Source organism: Aquarana catesbeiana, linkage group LG01 (assembly GCF_042186555.1).
Source record: "Aquarana catesbeiana isolate 2022-GZ linkage group LG01, ASM4218655v1, whole genome shotgun sequence".
NCBI lineage: Eukaryota > Metazoa > Chordata > Amphibia > Anura > Ranidae > Aquarana > Aquarana catesbeiana.
In genome coordinates this window covers 169,814,280-169,835,404 of record NC_133324.1, presented here as the reverse complement: position 1 = coordinate 169,835,404, position 21,125 = coordinate 169,814,280, and the positions used below count along the sequence as shown (strand labels likewise).

Below are 21,125 nucleotides of genomic sequence, written 5' to 3'. Positions count from 1 at the left end.
AATTTAAAAAACTGCATATATTCAATGGCCACCCCTAAGGACGTGCCCTTGCACAAAATGAAAATGCACTGGGCAGAGCTTGGGTGCTGATGTCACACCACCGAGCAGCAGGCATTGATGTGAATCCCAGTAGCATTTTTTATGTCTGGATGCATTTTCTAGTGATGTTTGATTTGTATGCAGATATATTTTTTTAAATACTACACTATTTTTTTTTCATTTGGCTCAGCTTTATGAGCTTTTTTCTATATAGCTACAGTGTCCATTACTGCCTCTACTGGTGAGGCTGAATATAGGTGGGGGATTGGAGTTGTTAAGAAAAGGAGAGCCTGTCCATACTGTTTCATAAAGCGTTTATGCCGCCCATCGACGGTGGTCTGGTGCTGTCCACAGCTTGAAGTTTGTCTTTTCACTGGAAACACTTTTGATGAATTGGTGGAAGTTAGAAACATACTTACACTTATGAACTGGTGGGATTTTTGTACTTATTTATTTATGTACAAATTCTTATGTATTGTGACACATGTGAATGAATTTATGCACTATTTTACATTTATTTAACACATTATAGTACTATCAGATTTTGATTTGGGATGATTGAATTTTAATATCATATTGATCATTTTTACTCTGTTTGGGAGAGGATTTTGTATACAGTAAAACCTTGGTTTGCGAGCATAATTTGTTCCAGAAACATGCTTGTAATCCAAAGCACTTGTATATCAAAGCATTTTTTTACAGGGTATAAAAGAGAAGAGAGGCAACTCTAAGTGTAGCAATAAGTTGCTAAATGTTGTACCTTCATTAAATGTAACCATATTGCTACACTTAGAGGCTCCTCTCTTCTTTGTTATACTCCAGTTGTGACATGACGCTACTCTTATATCAAGACAACGTTTGCATATCAAGGCAGAATTTATTAAAAATTTTGCTTGTCTTGCAAAACGCTCTCAAACCAAGTTACTCTCAAACCAAGGTTTTACTGTATTGATCTATGTTTGTTAGCTGCCTGTTTCCGTCAAGTGCTGACTTTCTTCTTATGTACTATTAACATAAATACAAAGAGCAGCAAATATGTAGGTATGCTACATACATAAATTTAATAATAATATTAAAGTATTTACCTCTGCTGACTCTGGTGTTTTCTTGTCTGTAGGCTTGGTTGCCGTGCCTGCTTTCTTATCGCCATGCTGCAATGAAATACAATTGCACTGTTATCTTAAATTCTTGTGTCACACCTGGAAACAAAACACAGTTTTACTGTACTATCTGCAGGACCAAGCACAAGTTGGTCTGGTTCTAGAATCTTACGTATATATCTGCTTTATATTAGGAAATGTGCATCTAATGGGGCGTACACACGGTCGGACTTTTCGACCGGACTGGTCTGACGGACGCCGACGGACCAAATCCAGCGAACAATCCGATCGTGTGTGGGCTTCACCGGTCCTTCAGCGGACCTTTCCAGTAGCAAATCTGATGGACTTCAGATTTGGAACATGCTTCAAATCTTTACGTCGTAACTCCGCCAGACCCAGAAATCCGCTCGTCTGTATGCTAGTCCGACGGACAAAAAATGACGCTAGGGCTGCTATTGGCTATCAACTTCCTTATTTTAGTCCGGTGTACGTCATCACGTACAAATCAGTCGGACTTTGGTGTGATCGTGTGTAGGCAAATCCAGTCGTTAGAAAGTCCGCCAAAAGTCCGTCGAAAGTCTGTCGAAAGTCTGTCGGACAGGCTGTCGGACTTTTGTAGCTGAAAAGTCCGACCGTGTGTACACGGCATAATCCTTGAATAGGTCATTTGGAATGGATCTTTGGATCTGGAGTTCGATTTAGCAGTTGTGGTAACATCCAAGAGGACAGGCCACACGGATTACAACCTGCCAGTCCAATTTACTATGTTAGATAGAATTATAGAGATATCTAAAGGTGTGTGGGTGGCTTTCATAATGTATGAATGAGGTTGTATAAAATACTGAGTGGATAAGCTGATGACTTTTATTTAGACTCAGGTAGATTTTTTAAATGGCAATGCCCCTTTGCATTCTGATTAAGACTTAACACAGCTCAATACACAAAGCTTTAACACAAATATAAGTACGGTAACTTTATTTTAGCCATATGACTGTAATTTTCAAATGTCTTGGACTCAATAGACTGAAAATAACTGTCATTTTTAAAAAGAAATAAGTATTTTTATCCTGGTGTAGTTTTGTGAACTGAGCCTATTGCATGGTTTTATCTGTTTGGATATAAATTGAATGAACTCTTTAGGTAGGCCCTTAAAACTGCATAGTTGTACATATGTTGTATATAAATTTTTTTAAGATGCACTCCAGGAAAAAGAAAAATCCACCCCTGTACTGGTGCTCCCCCCACATTGCAAGGGTTATATGCTCATTTATGCCTAGGTAACCAGTAACAATAACTTTTTACTTAACTCATGCCTTGCTTCTGCAGGCTCCATCCATGTTGTAAAACCAGCTGATGCAGTCTCTACCCTAAGGTGGGGATCGCAGGTATACTGATGCCATTACATACAATGCAGGGCCAATAGCCATGTATTGTACACGAGGACACCGAGAGACGGCCCACAAGCTGGAATGCAGAGAGGAGGACTGAACCCCAGCTGTCAGAGAAACAAGGGATTAGATAAGTAAAAATCTTTTGGTACCCTAAGTATAAACAAGCATTTAGCCCAGTGGTTCTCAACCTGGGGGTCGAATGACGATTTTCCAGGGGTCACCGAATCCTGGGCTGTTCCTGAAGCCTGCACCCCACTCCCAGACTTTTCACGGCTGCCCAGATGGGCTGTTCCTGGAGCCCGTGGTTGCCCACCCAGCCTCTTCGCAGCCACCCATTCAGTTCACGGCATGGCTGGGGGTCAGAGACTAGAAGTCAGCTGACTGGTGAAGAATGTGAAGTGGGAGGGGCTGGACGAAACCCCATCTCCTGATTTCGGCATAGGAGTCACTGCTGCAAGACACCACCAAGTCGGAGACACAGTGAGTAACACTACCTGTGATTATAGTTGCCATTAAAAGTCCTCACTACAGTTCTCAGATCAGCAGATAACCTTGATCAAGAGCACCTAAGTTGGATGATTAGAACTCCCCCGAGCACTGCCACTGATCCCAACTCCCCACCAGCATTGGGGGTGGGGGGGATTTGGATAGTGAGATAAAACGGAAAGAAAGAGAGAGTGGTACATCCTAAAATGTATCATAAGGGGTTTTAATACTGTATGAGTGGTAGGGATTCCGTGGTTTAGGGGTGCAAATTACTTGTCTTGCCTTGGGTGCTGACACACCCACGCTAAGAAAATAATTTTACTGTTAGGGGTCCCCACAACTTGGGAAATTTTATCCAGGGGTCATGGCACTAGTAAGGTTGAGAACCACTGATTTAGTCCTTGCAGTGCGAGGAAAGCACCCTGCAAGGGAGGATTTTACTTTTCCCTAGAACTCAGCTTTAAGCAAAAAATTTGTTTAAGTTTTTGATAGAGTGGCGAAGGATTAGAACTTCAGTCTGCCTTTTACTGCTGTCCAGGGCTCAACAAGAGAGTATTTCCTCACTTCCTCTATGCAAGTGACACTTGTTTTATTGGACAGGAAGTGGACGCAATTCTGCAACAGGGACTCAAATAGACATAAAAAAACATTTTTATTTCTGTTCGTGTTGCTGTTCGAAAGTTCCCCTTTCTTATTCTCTGGTCAGCAGGGCTAGAAGCAAGGACACATTTCTCTAACAGAGCCCCCCTGCATAACCGTAAAAACACAAAAGGTATTCTAATCCTTTATCACTCTATCTCAAACTAAGAAAAATGGTTTGGGCTTGATATTATTATTATTATTATAATACAAGATTTATATAGCGCTGACAGTTTACGCAGAGCTTTATGATATGCACAGTACCTTTCTGTTTGTATATCCCATTTGGTTATTGTTATTGCAAAACATCCTATGCTCACAAGATTTCCATGATCAATGCTACTCAATCTTCAGAAATGCTTGTTGTGTTAAAAGTCCCTATAGTGAAAACTAGCGTGTATGTCTGGCTAAATATATAGGTGGAGTACTGTTTGATGTTAGTATCTATAGCATGTTTAAAGTATGCAATAGAAAGGCAGTTATCTCTCTAGAAACGGGGGAAGGAGACATACTGTTTGTGCCTGTCTTTTAGCGGCAGGATCAGCTATGACCATAACCTAATGCAGACAACAGGACACCCACAGTACTGTGCTCCATGACAGATTTTCCAGCAAGCTGAAAAACCTTCCTGTGTATAATGATTACTTCTGACTCCCTGTTGTTATGTGTAACCTAAAATACAGAACAGTACAATGTTGCCATGTTTGTGTTCAAGAATTCTCATGATACCTAAAGCCAGCCATAGGTTCAGCAGGGACCAACCGAGATTCGAACCAAGTATGGGCAAGCTAATTGTACCCAAGTTGATCTATCGATCAGCTTGGGTACAACCAGCATGTCAGATTTTTCTATAGCAGCTAGCAATAATCACCGTGTTCTCCCAGTTGGGACAGCTCCCCCCGCCCCCCAACCAGGAAAACAAAATAGCCCTGCGGGAGAGATTCCCCTCTCAACGCTGACTGTGTTTGATGGGGGAATCAAGCGATTTTCTTTCCTGCAAGCAGTTATTGCAGGAAAGAAAATCGCTCCATCTATGGCCGGTTTTAGTCACATCGCAAGGTGGTCAGAATCTGGGAATTATGGCTGCAAACAGATGTTTCGTGCCTGGACACACAAATATAAAAGCTCACAACATACAGGTGTGCTTATTCATATGTTCAATAAACACTGGCACCACCAGCCTAGTAAAACTGATAGGATATGACATACTCTAACCTAAACTGAAAACCTTTTCCCCACCATGGATGTCATAGAGCAATACTTGGGCTTTTTAGCTCTCCGAAGATAGCCCAAAGTTTGGCCGTTTCTGTTTTTAGTACCTTAAAAGAAGTGCAAAGGCTTTGCATAGATCAAGTTAGGAGCCATCCACCCTAGTGCGTTGGGGTAATGTACACTAATTTTGAATAGGATATTATCACAATGCACAAAACAATGGACACACACAATTTTTTCAACATATAATGCCACAACTACATAGATAGTTCACATGTGCGATCTGATGCACAGCATAGGTACCATTCAAAATGAATAGTAATACTCCACACTGTTTTATGTGTGGAAACATGCGGTAAAGAGCACTACAGGCAGTCCCCGAGTCACATACATTCAACTTACATATGACTCATACTTACAAACGGAGGGAAACAACAGGAAATGAGAAGAAATCTACTCCTAGGAAGGGAAATTCACTCCTGTAATGCCGCGTACACGCGGTCGGATTTTCCGACGGGAAATGTTCGATGGGAGCTTGTTGTCGGAAATTCCGGCCGTGTGTAGGCTCCATCAGACATTTTCCGTCGGAATTTCGACAAACAAAATTTGAGAACTGGATCTCAAATTTTCCGACAACAAAATCCGTTGTCGGAAATTCCGATCGTGTGTACACAATTCCGACGTACAAAATTCCATGCATACTCGAGATCAAGCAGAAGAACCGCACTGGCTACTGAACTTCATATTTCTCGGCTTGTCGTACGTGTTGTACGTCACCGCGTTCTTGACGTTCAGAATTTCCGACAACATTTGTGTGACCGTGTGTATGTAAGACAAGTTTGAGCCAACATCCTTCGGGAAAAAAAACATGGATTTTGTTGTTGGAATGTGCGATCGTGTGTACGCAGCATTAGAGTAATCATGGAAAAAAAAAGTGTCTCCACTGAAGCTTTATCACCAACCCTTGTTTCCAAGACAACCTAAATTTTTTAAATCCAATTGTCACAAGGACAGAAAGCGAGGTGAAATCTTCTGAACAGGGGCACAGACAGCAAAACAAATGTTACAGGGGTGTTAACCCTTGTCAGAGAAAAGGGGGTAGCCTTTTTTTAGGCCCCCTTTTGCCCATGGGACCTTGGCAGCGTCATAGTAAGCCCCTTTTTGGATAGTTTTTAATGGGGCTTGTTGTGATAGACCAATTAAGGTCACATGACCGGGAATGTTCTGGAAGGACAGTAGGTCATTTAGGGATCAAGGTCAGGTGACCTCCCAGAATGTTCGAGAAGGATCTTAGGGCAATATTAAAGAAGCCTGTCACAGGGGCTTTTTGCTAGTCGCTAGAAGAGGTTCACCGAGAGGAGCTCCCCTCTCAACCACCCCCCACGTCGCGGCCAAGGATTATGTGGTGCGTGTCTTTGATAGGATAGATCAAAGGGGAATATAAGAAGATGTTAAAATACATTATTGGTCAGCTCGGGTCTAAGTGGCTGGGCTAAATTTGTTATTGAATTTTAAGTATTAAATTTATTGGTATGAAGAAAAGTTATATTGTGGAAAAAATGGATTTAAAACCAATAAACCAGGCCTTGGCCTATTTGAATCCACTATTGGTGTTGGTTGTTTTTTCCTTATAAATTCTATGCATGTTTGTTAAATTATCATGACGCCTATGTATTAAATAATGTATTCTTTTTTGGCTGGAGTTACACCTAAAAAATGTACCTGTTCCAACTTACATACGAATTCAAGAATTATGCCCCGCACACACGGGCGGAATGTCCGACAGAAAAAGTCAGACGGAAGCTTTTCATCGTATATTCCGATCGTGTGTATGCCTCATCGGACTTTTTACGTTGAAAATTTTGACGGATCTAGAAAGAGAACATGTTGTAAATATTTGCGACGGAACCAACTCCTATTGGGAAAACCACTCGTCTGTATGCTGTTCCGACGTAACAAAAACGACGCATGCTCTGAAGCAAGTACAAGACAGAAGCTATTGGCTACTGGCTATTGAACTTCCTTTTTCTAGTCCCGTCGTAAGTGTTGTACGTCACCGCGTTCTTGACGTTCGGACTTTGGTGTGATCGTGTGTACGCAAGAAAGTTTCAGCTGAATTCCATCGGAACTCCGTCAAAAAACCTTCAGAGTTTATTCCGATGGGGAAAACCGGTCGTGTGTACAGGGCATTAGACTTCGCAATGAGGATATAATGTCTAATCACAGTTAAAAATGATAATCAAGAGTTCCATATCCATACATTGGCTGCTTTTCTTCAAACTGGCCGGAGACCAAGCTGGGGCATCTCCGTCTATCCCTCCACACACCTCCTTTCCTCACTACCTTCTCCAATCATCATTTCTGAATATCCTCAGATACCTGACAATGGCCTTCACAACACCCCCATTGAACAGATCAAGATTGACTCCTCAACAAACACAACCTATTATCCAGAAAACCTATAATTCTCCTGCAGAGACCCTATAAAATGACAAATTAATTTCCAAAGAATGTTGACAACAGTTTAAAGTTCATAAACAATAGTTATTGTTAATTCAAATAATTAATAAATTATTTTCATAAAACTTAGCTTTAAAGAATATAAAGCTGCTATAACACAAAGTGAGCTATGGAACTTCTTAGGAAAGAATTTCTCATGAAATACATCTAAGGAAAGGAAATTGTAGGCAGAAAGAAAGCCACAATTCTCAAACCTTTTCCACTGGGAGCTATTAAACACGCAAGCCGTCCTGTAATTAGCCCAATAGCATGAAACTTATTTAAAGCAAACTTCCATAGAAACGATTCGATCCAACTTTACCCCAGTCTGTTAGGCCCTGAGCCGCGGCAGCAACCTATTGCAGCCAATAAGTTTTTAGTTTGACACTACTGACTACTTCTGTCTGCTATGGGCTATTGTTCTCTTTGCATTGCCTAATCAAACATGACCATATTCATGTGTTTAATTCTCATTAACAAGTCTTGGTGATTGGCACTCAATGATAAATATAGGAAAAGTATGCGTGTGTGTAAAAATTGTTTAAAGTAACCAAAACAGGAAACTGGATTTAACGGTATTTCATTTCCTTGGAAGATTGAAAGTCTCCTAAACAATATTACTCTGAAAGAATGAAAGTGATCAGTCCTGATCAGTATGAATATGGGGAGAAGCTGAAACCTCCATCTGTAATATCCGCTCATACAGCAACCACATCTGGCCATGCATATATTCTATAACTAACTACTGTTCTGCCAATTAATTCCACACGTCCAGTCTTTAGGCCATGTTCACGCCTGAGCGTATTGGAATCCAGAATCGCAACAAAACTATTCTTAATGGCACCCTAAATGCTAAAATCAACAGCCAAAATTTTAATGGTGCCACTACAAAAACATGCCACAAAAAGGCGCAAAAACATGGCGCCACTGTGTCGTTCAGTAGTGAACAGGGTCTAAATGCTGCCTGTTTGGTCACACACCATTGCACTGCTAAAAACTGAGCTCAAATTTCAGGATGGCTGATTGTAACATACAGCACACCTAGCTTTCAAACAAAATTATGGGTGTTGATATGCAGCCTGTTCTGTCTACTAGGCCTAAGGTCCCTTTTCACATGGAGCAGATCCGCTGGATGTACTCCGCTTGCTCAGTGGGGGATTGATCCGTTGAACCCCTGCTGAGAAGGTGGATGACAGGTCCTTCTCCGCTCACTGTGCAGGGACGGACCTGTCAGGGCCCCGCTGTTCTCTATGGGGAGATTGGATGAAAACGGACAGCCTGTCCGTTTTCAGCTGATCCGATCCACTGGACGGATGGGACGTATGCAGTAAAGCATGCTTGTTATACTCACTATGGAACCTAAGGGATTAATCCTCTGCATTGTGTAAAAAGTTTTCTTGGGAGTGTGCATGCGATCAGCACAGGGCCAATCAGTACTGTCCAGACAGAGGGCCAGGGGTCCTGCAACCTCATAGGACAGTCAGAGTAGAATGAAAACTCCTTCTACAAGCTTTAACCAGACACTGATAGAAGTCACAAGACTGCTCTAACTGCTGATGAGAAAAGGTATTTAACAGTTTATATTTACTAACGCTATTGCATTTTCACGTTCTGTGTACTGTGGCAAAGCAGATATAGTGAATGCAGGGTCCTGGGTCTAGTAACACTTTAAGATGCTTTACTTTTAAAGGACTGTGGCAGGGGACTGGGCTTAACTGTGCTTGTGACACCATTTCACATTATACAAAAAAAACAGGCTAACTTTACTGTTTTTTTTAAATTCATTAAAGTGTATTTTTTCCAAAAAAATTGCGTTTAAAAGACCACTGCACAAATACAGTGTGACATAAAATATTGCAACAATCGTAATTTTATTCTCTAGGGTCTCTGCTAAAAAATATATATAATGTTTGGAGGTTCTAAGTAATTTTCTAGCAAAAAATACTGGTTTTAACTTGTAAGCAACAAGTGTCAGAAAAAGTCTTATGCCACGTATACACGATCGGATTTTCCGACGGGAAATGTTGGATGTGAGCATGTTGGCGGTAAGTCTGACCGTGTGTATGCTCCATCGGACATTTGTTGTCGGACTTTCCGCCAACAAATGTTGGCTAGCATGTTCTCAAATTTTCCGCCAACAAATGTTTGTTGTCGGACTTTCTGATCGTGTGTACACAAGTCCGTCGGACGAAAGTCCAAAGTACAAACACGCATGCTTGGAATCAAGGACGAGCCGAAAGCGCTCTGTCTTGTAAAACTAGTGTTCGTAATGGAGATATCACGTACATCTTGTATGTCACTACGTTTGAAATTGTTGTCCAACATTTGTGTGACCATGTGTATGCAAGACAAGTTGGAGCCAACACCCTTCGAACAAAATTCCACGGTTTTGTTGTTGGAAAGTCCAATCGTGTGCTTTAGTCTTTAAGTGGTTAAACTGACCTCATTTACAGACCGAAGTTCATCCCTTTTATCTCCAAAGGGCCCTAGTTTGGAGACCTCTGAATTATAAAAGAACTAAATGATACTATGTTTATAGTTATCTCTCAGCACTGACAATTTTGTGATAAACTTGGCAGGCTGCCTGTTTTTTTTTTTTTTTTTTGACAGCTGTCAGCAGTGAGCAGAGAACATTCTGCAAGGAATCAATTAACGATTAATCTTGCAGCTCTAGAACATTGACAAAAGGACAGCTGTACCAGCAGGCACAACATTCTAAAGAGTCCCTAATGAAGACAGACTGGCAAAGTGGTACCATGGCAAGTGACATTTATATATGTGGAGCAAGGAGAATAAGCATCAAAGGAGGCCAAATATTTTACATAACAAGGGCCTTCTTAATGCACAGACTGATATCCCGTTTAACAACCAAGACAGAGCTGAATTCTGATTTACCATTTTTCCATCACCGGACTGAACTACCTTCACCAGATTGAGCAATTCAAAAATTGTTGACATGCAGAAATACTCATGTCAGCAAAACATTCATCTCATGACTGAATCTATTGTCTAAAATAATGGTGACTGGAATTCCAGAGCATTGTAGTAAACACCTGTATTAATACCAACCAGAACGTCACCCTATTCATTACATGACTAACACACGCATTCAATTGTCCTGAAGACACTTCCCTTATATTGTCATTGTCCAGCAGGATACATCACCATTCTCAGAATAGCTCACTGATTAAACATTCAAAATATTCAGAGAAAGATGCAAGCAATAGATTTTACTGATTAGTTCAATGATTAACATTCACTGTGTTTTTTTGTCAGCCAGAACTTACATGGGAGCGTTACCATAAAGTATAGTAGTAAATCTTAGGTCAACACTTATTTAATGACTTGCGTTACTGAGCTGTTTCATCATTGATTTCACCTTTCAGAACTACTGTACATATGTATCTAATCCTGGAAATACATGGTCCATTTTCCGAACCTACCCAGGGGTTAGTGAAGTTAACAGGTCTGCTCTACATGTCAGTAATTGTTCAGTCTCCCTTACTACAGTGGAAAACAATGAAGTCACATATAGCTAATAGTATCATGAATTTGTTACTGTATCTCTCTGCAAAACATTTTTGTTTAGGTTTGGATAAAGTGGGATAAGGTTAGACATCCTGTAAAGTTTTAATGCTATCCAAGTACCCATTGGGGAGAGTCACCCCTCTATTTGTACTGGTGACCATTGTTACTGAAACAGAAAGTGAGGGGAAATCCAACATTTTGGAGGGGAATATATCTCACACAGAGATTTCCACTAGCTTGACATTGCAGCTATCCCATGCCGGCTCTAAGGCTGAGAGGTCAGCTCTTGGTCAGCTTGGGGTAGAACATAGACATGGTTGTGATGGGCACCGGTCTCAGCCACACTCTGAAAGGCAGAGCCAACTGTCAAGCAGACAACTAGGTGGATTCCAACAATATTGTTGGGATCCTTCCCAAACCTGGCATGGCTATGCCCCATCAGCTCCACTGTTTTAGAGGAGCAGGGCCTCTTATGTATGTAAACTATTGTATAATACTTCGTAAATGTTATAGTGGAGAGGGTCATACTGTATATAGTGAAAGTTTAGGTGTAAGAACCAATATTTTCATATGTCTGTACCACTTTTTTGCGCATTCTGTATGTAGCAAGTGAGCACATTGCTATGTCAGAGGCACAACTAAAGTGCATCATACACTTTTTTTCCCTCTCACAGGATGGAAGGTCCCTCAGAGTTGTATGCCCGTACTGCTTTCTTTATTAGTGGAGCTCTGTCAGTTGTTTGGGGGAGGAGTGAGGGAAGGGTGTCTGTGTGTATGGTTTCTGTTTTGTTCTTTTTGTTTGCCATGACCAGTTAGGCTCCTAAACTCAACTCCATAAAAGCCCATGTGTCAATGTACACTAATGCCGCGTACACACAACCGGTTTAGCCGTCGTAAGAAACTCCGTCGGTTTCTCCGACATAACTCTGACAGAATTTCATTCAAGCGGTCTTGCCTACACACGGTCAACCCAAAGTCCGACCGTCCAGGACGCGGTGATGTACAACACTTACGAAAGGACTAGAAAAAGGAAGTTCAATAGTGAGTAGCCAATAGCTTCCGTCTCTTGTACTTGCTTCAGAGCATGCGTCGTTTTGGGTCCGTCGGTCCAGCATACAGACGATCGGTTTTCCTGATAGGAATTGGGTCCATCGGAAAGATTTAGAACATGTTCCATTTCTAGGTCTGTCAGATTTTTCGAAAAAATAAGTCCGATGAGGCCTACACACGATCGGTATATAAGATGAAAAGCTTCCGTCGAACTTTTTCTGTCGGACAGCCCGCTCGTGTGTACGCGGCATTAGGCTTTTAGCAGAGTTTAGGAGCTGCCATGCATAGGTAAGCTTCAACCTCCCTCTCCTTAATGCAAAAGAATTGCGTTCAGTATAGGAACGTTTTGCCGCGGTAAATGTAGGCCAATGTAAATGAAGCCTCACTGTGTTTATAGCTCTGTCTCATATGAAAACAGGATGATACTTGTATTATTTGGGCTCTGTGGCTTGCTTATTTTCTTGTGTCATATGGTAATGTGTTTGACGCACTCTGTTAACAATGCAAATTTAAAAATAAAAGCCTTTAAAAAAAATGTGCACTATACATATTAAAATTTGACCTTACAATCTTTGTACAATGAACTTTATTAAAACTATGTAATATGGTGACCTACCTAAACTATCCATTTAATCTTCATCCAATCAGACAAGCGTCAATTTGTAAGGTAGAGCTGCACGATTAATCGTCAAGAATCATTATCGAGTGGTTGTTGCAATATTTTATGTCACACTGTATTTGCGCAGCGGTCTTTCAAATGCATTTTTTTTGGAAAAATTTACTTTAATGAATTAAAAAAAAAAAAAACTAACCAGTAAACTTTGCCCAATTTTTTGTATAATGTGAAAGATTTTACATCGCGAGAATCGTGATCTTTTTATTCTAAGCAAAAAAATCATGATTCTCATTTTGGCCAGAATCATGCAGCTCTAGTATATAGTGAGTTAGTACAAAAAAAAAAAACTGAAGAGCCCTCATACCATATAGAGAAAGCTTCAAGTGTCTCATGTAGTTCATGTGGGTAATTTAACGTGAATCTGTGATTTATTCCTGCAGGTCGGGACAAAAGCTTCTCTCACCTGCTACCCTCCCTGCCAGGCTTCACCTGACAGCACTGGGGCCTGGCAGTAAGGCCATTTAGGCAACCAGTATTGAAGGTTGGAAGAAAGGAGAAACAGGCACACATGCTCTGTCATACTCAGAGGTATCAGATACAGTATTTAACTTTCTCTCCAGCAACTAATCAAAGTGGTTGGGGAGTGATCATAAGTTAAGTATAATCAAAGAGGAAGGGCACGTTTAAATGAGCTGTTGATTTGCCCTCTGGGGTAACTCTATGCCAAGTGTTACTTTTTGGGTGCTTTGGATCTAAATGTATACCTCCTACTTATGGTAAAAATTTTACAATGGTCTTAGTGGTAAATTCTTTTTCTATGTAACTGTTAATTTTAGAAAGCCACATGTGTAAAAATATTGTCTACACTTACATAAGGTATACTAATGCCGCGTACACACGAGCGGTTTTGCCGTCAGAATAAACTCTGAAGGTTTCTCCGACGAAATTCGGCTCATGCGGTCTTGCCTACACACGGTCACATCAACGTCCAATCGTCCAGAACCCGGTGACGTACAACAGGTCTAGAAAACGGAAGTTCAGTAGCCAGTAGCCAGCAGCTTCTGTCTCATACTTGCTTCAGAGCATGTGTCATTTTTGGTACGTCGGAACAGCATACAGACGAGCGGGTTTCCCGATAGTCATTAGTTCCGTCAGAAAAATTTAGAACATGTTCTCTATCTAAGTCCGTCTGAATTTTCGACGGAAAAAGTCAGATGGGGTATACACACGGTCGGAATATACGATGAAAAGTTCCCATCGGACTTTTTCTGACGGACATTCCGCTCGTGTGTACACGGCATAACAAGGGCATGTCTCTTTTTACCTTTAAAGCAGAAGTAATGTAGAAAAAAAAAAAACTGCCAGAAAGTATGTCTCAGAACAGACGCGCAAAATCTGATCTGCCAAAAACTGCTGCTTCTTCCTAACAGAAGTTTTTTGTTTTCTGTGTCTTCCTGGCATCTGTAAGGTGCTGAGAATGGAGCTGGTGCCAAGGACGAAGTAACTCCTGTAAGTTCTATTGTAAGGATGCCCAACGGGCAAAGAGGAGACAGGGGACAGAGCAGCAACTGACAGCATTGATCGGGTCAGTTCTGGAAGGAGGCACACTCATAAGGTAAGTGTGCCATATAGTGAAAGTATGCCATGCATATACTTGCACATTATGGCAAAAGATCTCCCACTCTAAATCTTTATCCCACCTTATACTGGCATACAGCAGCATAGAAGCTATAGAAAACAATAGAAATAAGGATTTTCAGGGTTAGAGTGAACCTGTGCTGAGAGATCAGCACAAAAAAATCATTTTTCCTGACATCCTCCTCAAATTGCTAGTTACCTAAGCTGTCTATAGTTTCAATACTTTCCCAGTATGCAGAAGAGGAATGGTCAGAGCAAAGTCAGAGCTCCCATCTCTAGTCTTGTTCCAAGTCAGTGACTTTGAAAGTACAGTATGACAGCCAGGGAACTAGTGCTTTCAGAGGGGAAGGTCAGCAATGGCAGCCTCCATGTTTCTCTTATGACCTTTTCTCCTTTAATAAAAAATTCAGCTGAATCAGGCACCAGTCATGGTAGCACATGTACCTCAGTCTTCATGTCTGTCCAATAAATGTATATAATTGGGACTGAACAGACAAGGCGCTAATTAAATACAGATTCATCATCCTATTAGGACCTAAAGATAGAATGGTTTAATAAAGATAATTGGATCATCATCAACTGTAGATATTTTTAATGAGATGTATCGTTTTATATTAGAAATAACTGCTTTGAAAAAAACACATTCAAACTACTTAACAGCAAATAGTAATTTAAAAGACAATCAACATAGGCACTTATGGATTCATCTGCTTACAGTATATAAAACAATTATATACTATATCTCCCATATATCTCCCATTGGTTAGTAAATCTGTTGTGTAGCACTGGATTTTTGCTCTATGTTTTTCTCCAGGTTGAGTGGCATCTGTCTTAAATGGTCCTAGTGAGGATTTGCTTAAAGTGATTGTAAAGCTTTTTTACAATAAAAAAAGGGTATACAAAACATATTGAGATTGACACATGAGTACAGTTGTCTCCCATACATAGAAAGAATAATGCTGTGTACACATGATCGGATTTTCCGACCGGAAACGTTGTATATGAGCTTGTTGGCTGAAATTCCGACCGTGTGTATGCTCCATTGAACATTTGTTGTCGGACTTTCCGCCAACAAATGTTGGCTAGCAGCTTCTCAAATTTTCCGCCAACAAAACTTTGTTGTCGGACTTTCCGATCATGTGTACACAAGTCCGTCGCACAAAAGTTCACATATGCTTGGAATCAAGTATGAGCCGGAAGCGCTCGGTCTTGTAAAACTAGCGTTCGTAATGGAGATATCACATGACTATAGAACTTCCTTTTTTCTCGGCTTGCTGTACGTCTTGTACGTCACTACATTCGTAATTGTTGGCCAACATTTGTGTGACTGTGTGTATGCAAGACAAGTTGGAGCCAACATCCCTCGAACAAAAATCCACGGTTTTGTTGTCTGAAAGTCCGATCGTGTGTACGGGGCAGGCTGTCTCCCAGGGGCATTCTTCTTTAATATATACCTTTATGCACAGCATGGTCTGTCAGTTTTTGCCAGCTCCAAGCAGCAGTAAATCCCATTAAGGTTTTTTGTGAGATATATACTTTATATCCCTGCTCTGTTGGCCGCCTTTACTTTTGTAATGAAGCCACTACATGCCCCTGCTGTCTACTATACTACTTTAGCTATAACTTTGAATTATGAATATCCATCGCCTACTCTAAACTTTTGAGAGACAATTATATCAGCATATTCCAACTCAAGATAGTGAGATTTTTTTCTCTTATCTGTTGCGTCTTTGAACCTTGGTCGTGTCCTGAAGAAGCCTAACGGTGAAAAGCGTAGACGCACAAGGGCTCACTGTACAATATTATTATGCATATGTATGATGGTTTTTTTCTTTATTGTTTTGTGTATATTTTGTAAAAAACTTTTTTTCAATAAATATGATAGTTCTTTTAGTAATACTGCTTTCTCCATTGTTTCCTGGCCCATAAAGTCTGGTTTTGGTAGTACTGTTAGTATTGCCCTTCCTTTTCTCATAAATTAACGGATGTGGCTTGAAAGTGCCTTTTCTCTATTTATGGATTTTGGGGGGGACCCCCACGCCGTTTTTTCAGTGTAGGGGGTTCCCCTTAAAATCCATACGAGACCTAAGGGCCTGGTATGCCCCTGGAGGGGAACCCATGCCGTTTTTTTTTATTTAAAATTTGGCGTGAAGTTCCCCCTCATGATTCATACCAAACACATGTCAGTATTGCTTTCGCTCATTGGGAGAGGAAAAAACACATTTTTCCTTTCCTGATGAGCAAGCCAGCTCGGCGCTGGCATATCGCGGTCACTCCTCCTGGGTAAATTCTTTTCTTTTTCCTGTTGCCTCACTATGAACGGGGATCAGCCTTAGAGGCGACTTACATTGAAATCAATGGGTACAATTCACCTAGAAGTCGGATTGTAGTACAGGAACCTTTTCTAAAGTCGAAGCGACTGCAGTAGTGTGCATTAAGACGGATCCATTCACTTACATTGATTTTTTTTCATGTAGCGCGACTTGAGGCGACTAGGGGTGACTTGGGGTGACTTGAAGTCAGAGCCAAAGTTACCCCTGTGTGAATGGAGTCTTAAAGTGGAACTTCACTTTCTCAGTAAACATTGACTATTTTTAATCCTTATGCTTCCAGCAGTAATACATAGATAGGAAAGTATCATATTTGCTTTTTTTAAACTTTTTTTTCACAATCAGTAACTTTCTGGTTTCCAGGCATAGGAAAATGATGTCATACATCCCAGGGTCTTCAGGAGGGAAATAGGTGTTTTCTCAGCTAAGCACACACCCCCTGCCTGCATGCCTGAGTTAAAGGCAGATGGATTGCAGATAGTTACTGGAATTGCCACTGCCAGAAATGCTAGGTAGGGGGGTTTCAAAGTGATTTCTCAGCAAAATAAAGCATGGAGACACAAATGGAAGGGGGGGGGGGTTGCTTTGAATATTACAAATTAATTAAGTAGGGTTTTTGATTTGTGGTGCTCAGATACAGGCATTCCCTGAGTTACGAACGGGCTAGGGACTGTGGGTTTGTTCTTAAGTCGAATATGTTCGTAAGTCGGAAGTGCATGCGCAGAACAGCAGAGACGTAATTTTCCGATGTTTTCCGATGTCCTGTCAAGTAGCCGCGCATGCGCAGAACGGCAGAAGCGTTGTTTTCCAATGTTTTCTGATGTTTTGTCGAATGTGCCTGCCGTTGAAAAGTGGCCGCACATGCGCAGAAAGGCAGAGACGTCACACCGCCTCCTGTTCGTAAGTAGGAGTCGTTCGCAAGTTGGATGTTCGTAACTCGGGGACTGCCTGTGCAGTGTGGTTTCACTTTAAACAACCAGGTACTGTGCTGTGCTTGGATATGCTAATTTACCAAAAGGAATTTATGTCACAGTGTAAGGGTTATCCGTGTGGCCAAAAGAGCAATATTTGGGCTGATCTATTATTAAATATCAATCTGCCTAAATCTTTATAAACTGTAGAAATATACTACTTTGCCTAATCATCATCAAATCATAATACATATTTTTTTGGCAACTTTTAGCTACATTTTTTTTTATCAGAAGACCAAGCATTAGAGTAAGGGACTGACAAACAGAAGGATGGAGCTTTTTGCACCCTCTGAATATAGCTTTCAATTTCTTGTAGGGTAAAAACCACCTGACTGTTTTTAGGCAGCAGCACTAAGGTGTACTTCTTCCCTCATTAGTTATATCTTGGGCTTGCAGTATAAGTTTCTTAGCTTAGATCAGACAAAACAAAATGTAGTGTTCAAATAGATTAGTCATGAAACCTAGGAAACTGTCAGAAATGAAATAAAAAAACTGCCAATGCTAGAGCAATCAGAGGTCATTTGAAGTCAACTGCCTGACTTCATGTACTTGGGCCTAATTTACTAAAGTGTGAAGTACTCTGAAGTGCAATGAAGCTGCCTAGACTATGAAACTGAATCACTCACGGAAGTAAGTGCAGCGGGAACCTGAGGAATGTGGGGGTTGTAGGGAGTTGGTTCACCTTTTTCATTTTTTCTATACTTACAAACACACACACTGGAAGACAGCCGCCTCTCAGGATATAGGATATAAAAGTTTCACATCTCCTATCAATACATACATTCTTAGCCTGGCTGTTTCTGGCTGCAGTACTGCCTGATTCACTAGACCCCTTTCACACTGGGGCGTTTTTCAGGCGCTTTAGCGTTAAAAAAGCGCCTGTAAAGCGTCCATAGGTGTGCGCACAGGGTGTGCCAGGTGTGCCTGGGCACACCCTAATCATGCTATGTGGTGCAGATTCCTCCTGTTTAGACCCCTGATATTTCACTAAAGGCTCTTAAAAAAATTGTAAATAAAAAAAATACAAAAATAAATTTGTAAAAAATAAAATAATAAAAATAAAAATAAAAACTAGTGACACTGTCCACTGCCCTACTAACACTAATATCTGTGCTACTGACACTGTCAGTATATATACACATGCACATGCCGTGTTTGAGCTTTGGGGTGCACACCCTAATGCAATAGGCTGTGCACACCTATGAAAGCGCCTGAAAGGAGCCTCATCTGCAATCTCAATGTGAAAGCCCGAGTGCTTTCACACTGAAACCCCTTTCACACTGGGGCGTTTTTCAAGCGCTTTAGCGTTAAAAAAAAGCGCCTGAAAGAAGCCTCATCTGCAATCCCAATGTGAAAGCCCGAGTGCTTTCACACTGAGGCACTGCGCTGGCAGGGCGTCAAGAAAAGTCCTGCAAGCAGCTTCTTTGCAGACTTTTTTTGACTCCCTGCCAGCGCAGCGCCTCAGTGTGAAAGCACTCGGGCTTTCACATTGGGATTGCAGATGAGGCTTCTTTCAGGCGCTTTACAGGCGCTTTTTTTAACGCTAAAGCGCCTGAAAAACGCCCCAGTGTAAAAGGGGTCTTACCCATGATGTTCATAAAGCCAGAACTGCCAATCTGCAGACTTGATGAAGTCAAAAAACTGTTGGGCCCCTTTCACACCTGTACAATGTAATGTATGTGTGACTTAAGGACTGCTATTCTTCCCTATGAGGCCCATTTATACCTGTGACCTATGCCGAAACGGGGGAAAAATAGTACAGGTGATTTTGTTGAAGCATCAAGGCATAATTTTGGCATGTAGAATGCATTTTGTGCATTTCAGCACAAGGCAACAAAATATAATGCATGAAAAAAGTATCAATAACAAGCATGGAATATGCAGGTGAATAAGTGTGGACCTATTACATCAATGTCAATCTACATACTTCCTCACTACTAGTTTCCCTTAAATAATATGCCATCTGTTTTAGAAACTTCACAAACAAAATGAATGAAATGCCTTTATGTAATGTTTTATATGTATCTAAGGACAATACAAGCAAGTGTTCTTACAGTGTTGCTATTTTCACATTAAGGCCTCATGCACACTGGACATTTTTAACATGGCTGTTGGGGGCATCTGGTGTTTTCTCTGTTTCTAAACGTCCCTGCATGTTAGCCTATGTCAGTGTTTTTCAACCAGGGTGACATGGTAACCTGGGAATCCACAAAGCGTCTCCATGGGTGCTTCAGCTAAACTACATAAAACTGCCACAACCTGTAACAATCTGATCAGAGAGCGATCGTTTGTTAACTTCTCTGTACACACAGGAGGGGGAGAGTACAGCCCACACCTCCTCTCGGCTTTCTCCTGCTCCCTGCTGCTATCTATACTCCTGTCAGCAACCCAGGAACCTGAGCGGGATTTAAAAAAAAAAATACTAATAATTTTGTGTGTTTTACTAGCATAGAACAGCCTATTAAAAAACGCGACTCACAAAAAAGTCCCTGGGCTGCACAAGGCCTCAAACTGGTGTGTCCCAGGATTGTGTGCAATTCTAAAGTGTGCCTTGACTGGAAAAAGTTGAAAAACACTGGTCTAGGTGTCCATGCACACACAGATGTTTAGAGTAGTTTAGAGGTAGTGGCTTTTAGAGGCAGTAAAAAAAAACAGGCAGCACGTCCAGGAGCCACAGCGTTTTGGCAGAAAAAACGCTTGATGCGTGTAAATGTGCATTACCGCTACGCGCGTTCAGCGCTTGAGCATTAAGTCATTTCAGTGGCAAGAATAAACTATTATTCTAGCCAATGAAATGAATTATGGAGTTGTAAACCCTCATGGTCTTTCACCTTAATGCTTTCTATGCATTAAGGTGAAAAACCTTCTGTGCTGCCCCCCAGAGCCCCCCTTTTTCTTACGTGAGCCCAATTGTTCCAGCGACAGGGACGAGCACAGCATCTCCAGCCGCTGTCTCGGGTCCTCATTGGGTAGATTGATAGCAGCAGAATCAATCAAATCCAGTGACACGGGAGTCGGGGGCAGGGCCGTGTCCTGCTGTCTGTGTCAATAGACGCAGCAGCAAGACTCAAGAGCGTGCCTGCACAAGTGCCCCCATGGAAAGCGAGGGGGCAATCGAGGAAGATAAGGAGCCAGGTGCGGCATGGGGGGGGGGGCCAGAAAAGAAGGATCAGGGCCGCTCTGTGCAAAACCCTTGCACAGAGCAGATAAGTATAACATGTTTGTTATTTTAAAAACAAAAAGAACGAACCTTTACAATCACTTTAAGTGCTTGATGCGCCTGACCTCTCTTGAACATGTTATACGCATTTACAAGCATTTTTTTCTGCCAAAACGCTGCAACCAGGAGAAAAGGCATCTAGGAGAGATAGCCAAATGTCCAGTGTGTGTATGAGGCCAAAAGGATCATGCTAGAATAATTAAACGGAGTATAATACTACAACACAAGCCTATTTAATGTAAATAGCATACCCAGGGAGATGACAAACCACTTATATTAGTAGATTACAGTAACATACTATAGTCATGCAATATAGCAAACTAATACATGAAATGTGAAAGTGTACGAAAAAAGACGTGCTCAGGGTTTTCTAAAGTGAAGGGCAACAGGGACATCAGTATCCCAA

At 41.3% G+C, this 21,125-nt stretch overlaps 1 protein-coding gene across 9 annotated transcripts in view; it reads right to left on the bottom strand.

Annotated features, from left to right (window-relative positions):
• CAST (calpastatin) overlaps positions 1–21,125 on the bottom strand; it is a 264,338-nt gene that overhangs the window by 155,062 nt on the left and 88,151 nt on the right. For all 9 annotated transcript variants that reach the window (XM_073624543.1, XM_073624542.1, XM_073624550.1 and 6 more), the window contains one exon: positions 1,125–1,190. In XM_073624543.1, the coding sequence (XP_073480644.1) occupies positions 1,125–1,190 (66 nt within the window). The remainder of the gene's footprint in view (positions 1–1,124; positions 1,191–21,125) is intronic.